This window comes from Oncorhynchus mykiss, chromosome Y (genome assembly GCF_013265735.2).
Source record: "Oncorhynchus mykiss isolate Arlee chromosome Y, USDA_OmykA_1.1, whole genome shotgun sequence".
NCBI lineage: Eukaryota > Metazoa > Chordata > Actinopteri > Salmoniformes > Salmonidae > Oncorhynchus > Oncorhynchus mykiss.
The window spans coordinates 43,619,458-43,626,289 of record NC_048593.1 but is presented as its reverse complement, the minus strand read 5'-3'; the positions used below and the strand labels follow the sequence as shown (position 1 = coordinate 43,626,289).

At 46.9% G+C, this 6,832-nt stretch overlaps 1 protein-coding gene across 1 annotated transcript in view; it reads right to left on the bottom strand.

Moving 5' to 3' along the window:
• Positions 1 to 5,190: 5,190 nt before the first annotated feature.
• The window catches only part of ltn1 (listerin E3 ubiquitin protein ligase 1), a 72,831-nt gene continuing 71,189 nt past the window's right edge, over positions 5,191 to 6,832 (bottom strand). Inside the window, exon 34 of the mRNA XM_036968153.1 lies at positions 5,191 to 6,028. Within this exon, the coding sequence (XP_036824048.1) occupies positions 5,966 to 6,028 (63 nt within the window). The 3' untranslated portion in view covers positions 5,191 to 5,965. The remainder of the gene's footprint in view (positions 6,029 to 6,832) is intronic.

Genomic DNA, 6,832 nt, shown 5'->3' with positions numbered 1-6,832 from the left:
GTAAATACACTGTAATTCATTATGAAGGCTTATGTTCACACACACACACACACACACACAAGGACGGGGGCACGAACACAAGTTTCAGTCTTCTATCCTCGTGAGGACCTAGAATTTATTATATTCTCTCTAAGCCATACACCTAACTCAAACACTAACACCTTACCCTAAACCCTAAGCTTAGAATAGCCTTTTATTCTGAAAGGGGAAGTGGGAGAATTCCCCTTTGTTTTACTACCTATATCCTTGTGTGGACATCTGGGGATATTAGGTCCCCACAAGGATAGAAGAATCAACACACACACACACACACACACACACAGGTCATCTTTATGATCCCACAATGACACACTCACGATTGACTGTGACAACGGAAACATCTCCATCAGACAGACTAATTAAATACCACAGAGGGGAGGGGAGATCCAAGATGGCTGCCACTTGGCACCAGCAGTCGCACAATAATTAGTCTCTTCCTGGAAACCGGTAACCAGGGTTAGTTTCCTGTAAGAGCCAAAATGGCCAAATATATATTTACATATCTTGAGAAAAAACTTCTGCAAAAGTTTAGCAACCACAGCACTTTTTGAAAGACAAAATAGGTGATATGATATGTTTACGAATCCATAATGTACCATCTATTGAAAGCTCTTTATCATCTGAAAACTGCCGGTCGGTCGGGTTGTCCCTATACACATATTCAATGGCTGAAGAGGCTCTCGCCCTTCGGGAAGTCTTGTCACTGCCAGAAGTAATAATATGCATTTTCTTTTCAGTGTTCGCAGAGTAGACATTCGAACATTGTGCATTCCACAGGATTATTGAGAGAGACAGTTGGAGCTCTCCTGAGGTAAAATGGTACCCAAAGTTTTCTCCTAAAGAACCGAGTAACTTGGGAGGCCAACTGTCAGCAGCCTTCAAACACGGCTGAAAGGAAGGAGAGAAACAGTCATTCCTCATCGCTGGCAAAGAACTGCTTTTACAGCAGACGGACTCATCTGACACATCATTAACCATACAGGACATCCGTGTGTGTGTGTCTAAGAGAGAAAGAGAGAGATGTATTCAGAAAGTGTGTGTGTGTGTGTGAGAGAGAGAAAGAAAGAGTGTGTGTGTGTGTGTGAGCGAGAGCCAGTAGAATTGAACACATTTTCTCATTGTGATTATTCCTCAACATGTATCTTCTAATACTAATTTGATTATGGAGACTAACTAGAAAATTAACTAGACTAATTACAACTAACTAGAGCAACTAAAAAACAAACTAGAAAAACAATAATTCTGTCCTCTGGTTGACAGGGTTACTAGAACAGCTGTCCTCTGGTCTCTAAAACAGCAGTCCTCTGGTCTCTAAAACAGCTGTCCTCGGGTCTCTAAAACAGCTGTCCTCGGGTCTCTAAAACAGCTGTCCTCGGGTCTCTAAAACAGCTGTCCTCGGGTCTCTAAAACAGCTGTCCTCGGGTCTCTAAAACAGCTGTCCTCTGGTCTCTAAAACAGCTGTCCTCGGGTCTCTAAAACAGCTGTCCTCGGGTCTCTAAAACAGCAGTCCTCGGGTCTCTAAAACAGCAGTCCTCGGGTCTCTAAAACAGCAGTCCTCGGGTCTCTAAAACAGCAGTCCTCGGGTCTCTAAAACAGCAGTCCTCGGGTCTCTAAAACAGCAGTCCTCGGGTCTCTAAAACAGCAGTCCTCGGGTTGGCAGGGTCACTAAAACAGCTGTCCTCTGGTTGACAGGGTCACTAGAACAGCTGTCCTCTGGTCACTAAAACAGCTGTCCTCTGGTTGACAGGGTCACTAAAACAGCTGTCCTCTGGTTGACAGGGTTACTAGAACAGCTGTCCTCTGGTCACTAGAACAGCTGTCCTCTGGTTGACAGGGTCACTAGAACAGCTGTCCTCTGGTCACTAGAACAGCTGTCCTCTGGTTGACAGGGTCACTAGAACAGCTGTCCTCTGGTCACTAGAACAGCTGTCCTCTGGTTGACAGGGTCACTAAAACAGCTGTCCTCTGGTTGACAGGGTTACTAGAACAGCTGTCCTCTGGTCTCTAAAACAGCTGTCCTCTGGTTGACAGGGTCACTAAAACAGCTGTCCTCTGGTTGACAGGGTTACTAGAACAGCTGTCCTCTGGTCACTAGAACAGCTGTCCTCTGGTCACTAGAACAGCTGTCCTCTGGTTGACAGGGTCACTAGAACAGCTGTCCTCTGGTCACTAGAACAGCTGTCCTCTGGTCACTAGAACAACTGTCCTCTGGTTGACAGGGTTACTAGAACAGCTGTCCTCTGGTTGACAGGGTCACTAGAACAGCTGTCCTCTGGTTGACAGGGTTACTAGAACAGCTGTCCTCTGGTCACTAGAACAGCTGTCCTCTGGTTGACAGGGTTACTAGAACAGCTGTCCTCTGGTCACTAGAACAGCTGTCCTCTGGTTGACAGGGTTACTAGAACAGCTGTCCTCTGGTCACTAGAACAGCTGTCCTCTGGTTGACAGGGTCACTAGAACAGCTGTCCTCTGGTTGACATGGTCACTAGAACAGCTGTCCTCTGGTTGACATGGTTACTAGAACAGCTGTCCTCTGGTTGACAGGGTCACTAGAACAGCTGTCCTCTGGTTGACATGGTCACTAGAACAGCTGTCCTCTGGTTGACATGGTTACTAGAACAGCTGTCCTCTGGTTGACATGGTTACTAGAACAGCTGTCCTCTGGTTGACATGGTTACTAGAACAGCTGTCCTCTGGTTGACATGGTTACTAGAACAGCTGTCCTCTGGTTGACAGGGTCACTAGAACAGCTGTCCTCTGGTTGACATGGTTACTAGAACAGCTGTCCTCTGGTTGACATGGTTACTAGAACAGCTGTCCTCTAGTCTCTAAAACAGCTGCGTCTCAGTAACATATCTGTTCAAATAAGCAAATACATACACTAATGTTGTGTCTAACCTGCTGGGAGAGTCAAAATATGTGCTTTGTGTCAAGGGGGGAGGACAGCTGGAGAAGACAGATACAGAGACACACAGAGCCAGAGTTGTCTGTCAGGGGGGGGGGGGGGGGGGGGGGACACAGCTGGAGAAGACAGATACAGAGACACACAGAGCCAGAGTTGTCTGTCAGGGGGGGGGGACAGCTGGAGAAGACGGATACAGAGACACACAGAGCCAGAGTTGTCTGTCAGGGGGGGGGACAGCTGGAGAAGACGGATACAGAGACACACAGAGCCAGAGTTGTCTGTCGGGGGGGGGGGACGGGACAGCTGGAGAAGACAGATACAGAGACACACAGAGCCAGAGTTGTCTGTCAGGGGGGGGGGGGGGGGGGGGAACAGCTGGAGAAGACGGATACAGAGACACACAGAGCCAGAGTTGTCTGTCAGGGGGGGGGGGGGGGGGCAGCTGGAGAAGACGGATACAGAGAGACACAGAGCCAGAGTTGTCTGTCGGGGGGGGGGGGGGGACAGCTGGAGAAGACGGATACAGAGACACACAGAGCCAGAGTTGTCTGTCAGGGGGGGGGGGGGGGGGGGGGACAGCTGGAGAAGACGGATACAGAGACACACAGAGCCAGAGTTGTCTGTCGGGGGGGGGGACAGCTGGAGAAGACGGATACAGAGACACACAGAGCCAGAGGTGTCTGTTTTTACTGGATTAATGAAGCATCATTTCAACACCACGAGAACAGTCAGATTACAACCAGGAATGGCAGACGGAGGAATGGCAGACGGAGGAACGGCAGACGGAGGATTGGCAGACGGAGGAATGGCAGACGGAGGAATGGCAGACGGAGGAATGGCAGACGGAGGAGTGGCAGACGGAGGAATGGCAGACGGAGGAATGGCAGACGGAGGAGTGGCAGACGGAGGAGTGGCAGACGGAGGAGTGGCAGACAGAGGAGTGGCAGACAGAGGAGTGGCAGACAGAGGAGTGGCAGACAGAGGAATGGCAGACAGAGGAATGGCAGACAGAGGAATGGCAGACAGAGGAATGGCAGACAGAGGAATGGCAGACAGAGGAATGGCAGACAGAGGAATGGCAGACAGAGGAATAGACATCATTCACGCTGTACCACATCAACAAGGCTGGAATAAAGAGCAGTCAGATTACAACCAGACAGACCCCCCCCCCCCCCATGTGCCAGTCTGCGCTGTCACGCCGCCAAGTCTGTTGGCGTTGTCATGCCGACTCCTTGTAAATCTGTCATGTTTTGGATTGACAATGAGCAATGGAGTTTGCAAGAGCACAAACAGATCCTGGGCCAGGCTATAGTTATCTCTCTATAGTTATCTCTCTCTCTCTCTATAGTTATCTCTCTCTCTATAGTTATCTCTCTCTCTTGTTCTCTGTTTTCTCTCTCTCTGTTTAATCTCTCTTGTTCTGTTTTCTCTCTCTCTGTTTGTTCTCTCTTGTTCTCTGTTTTCTCTCTCTCTCTCTTGTTCTGTTTTCTCTCTCTCTGTTTTCTCTCTCTCTCTCTCTCTCTCTCTTGTTCTCTGTTTTCTCTCTCTCCATTTGTTCTGTTTTCTCTCTCTGTTTGTTCCGTTTTCTCTCTGTTTGTTCTCTGTTTGCTCTCTCTCTCTCTCTCATTTTACTGTGTGTTAAAATACAATCAAGTAATAGTATCTTTGTCATCACCACTAGAGAGATTTAAGTTTCTGATACATAAATCCTCTTTATTTATCTCAAATTAATCCACTTTGTGTTTCATCAGTCTGTATAATATTACATCACTGCGCTCTGTCAATCACACCAAATGACGAAGTGAATTGATTGCAGTCCTTCAGACGGAACATTCTGGTCGACTCCCCGCCCGAAGCGCGGGCGTTTTGCACTGCATCATCAACCAATGGTTGCGTGCCACGTCATTGACTGCGCAGTCGGGCATCAGATTGCTATAACATGTGATGTGGTTAAACACATATCCTGACGTTGTGAGATCTGGCATGCGTCAGTAGTCTAGTCGGGGCAGGAAACTCAACCCGTCTGTCCTCCAGTCCTCCGTCTGTCCTGTCACCGTCAGAGCTGATCCAATTCCTGGCTCCTTGGAACTCATTGGCTACTGGACATAAAACCCTTATTACGTCTAAAAAGATATCTTTACTATTCAACTCTTAGCTCGAGTTACAACCGCTGTCAAAAGAGCTTCTATTAGCGGTGGTTGCCAACTGGTGGGTCGTAACCCAAAGGTTTTGAACGGTGTCGCGGGTTTCTGAGTGAAAATATTTATTTATTTACATTTTTGTTGTTGTTGTTGAGATACTCGTCTGAATTGAAACAACTAATACCAGGTAGAAGGTATGTAAAAAAGATTATCGTTACATTTAAATCATTTTAATTCTCTGAACATTTTATTTTTCTTCAATCTCAGTATTTACCAATATAAAGCTATTAGCAGTGTGATTTAGCAGATGGGGTGAGTTTGTATATTATAATAATAATATAATATAATATTCTTCGTCAACATCGTGAGCAATATTGTGAGCAAACTCAAACTATTGAGATGCACTGATCTATAAGAAGGTTGTGGTGAGAGATACATACAAATACAGAACCTAACTGTCTCTGTGCATCCATAGCAACGGAACAGTGACTATGTGTATCCATGGTAACATAGTTTCAATTAGGTCTCTCTACACAGAGGGCAGGTGGACTTGTTGCTAGGAGAAGGTCTCTACACAGAGGGCAGGTGGACTTGTTGCTAGGAGAAGGTCTCTACACACAGAGGGCAGGTGGACTTGTTGCTAGGAGAAGGTCTCTACACACAGAGGGCAGGTGGACTTGTTGCTAGGAGAAGGTCTCTACACAGAGGGCAGGTGGACTTGTTGCTAGAAGGTCTCTACACAGAGGGCAGGTGGACTTGTTGATAGAAGGTCTCTCTACACAGAGGGCAGGTGGACTTGTTGCTAGGAGAAGGTCTATACAGATGGCAGGTGGACTTGTTGCTAGGAGAAGGTCTATACAGATGGCAGGTAGACTTGTTGCTAGAAGAAGGTCTCTCTACACAGAGGGCAGGTGGACTTGTTGCTAGAGGTAAACCACTTGTACTGGAGAAGAGAAGAGAGAGAAAGAGAGACAGCATGAGTAACGTGATAATGATCAGGGCTGTGGCGATCACAAAATGTTGTCAGCTGGTGATTGTCAAGCAAATAACAGGTCCGTCTCGCGGTAATTGACCGTTAATTAACATAAACACATTTAGACTCTCCTGGGCTTCCACATATAGACAACAAGCCATGTTAAAAAATACTAATAAATCCATGTAATTTAGCCTACGCCTTCACAATAAATCCATTATTTATTTTAAACAGGTCTATAGAAACATGATATAAAGAAAATGTAGTCTATTTCAGAAGAACAGAACAGGATGCTCTGAGTTGTCCTTATGTTATGTCCTGATCTGCCTACGCCAAATGGCTGTTCATTTAACAGACAAGATTTGCTTACAATTCCGTGGTATTATTTTATACTATCAACAATATAATTGAACAAAGCTGAATAAAATGATAATGCCTCGAATTTCACGGCGGCATTCCCTTTGTGGCCGTAATGCACCCTAAAAAAAATCAAAGGCCTTTTTGCGGCCCGGAGTGCTGAGTTGTTCCCTTCAACCCAAGGGTACTGAGATGTTCCCTTCTCCCCAAGGGTGCTGCGTTGTTCCCTTCAACCCAAGAGTCCTGAGTTGTTCCCTTCTCCACCAGGAGTCCTGCGCTGTGCCCTTCTCCCCAAGAGTCATGCATTGTGCCTTTCTCCCCAAGAGTCCTGCGTTGTTCCCTTCTCCCCAAGAGTCCTGCGCTGTTCCCTTCTCCCCAAGAGTCCTGCGTTGTGCCCTTCTCCCCAAAAGTCCTGCG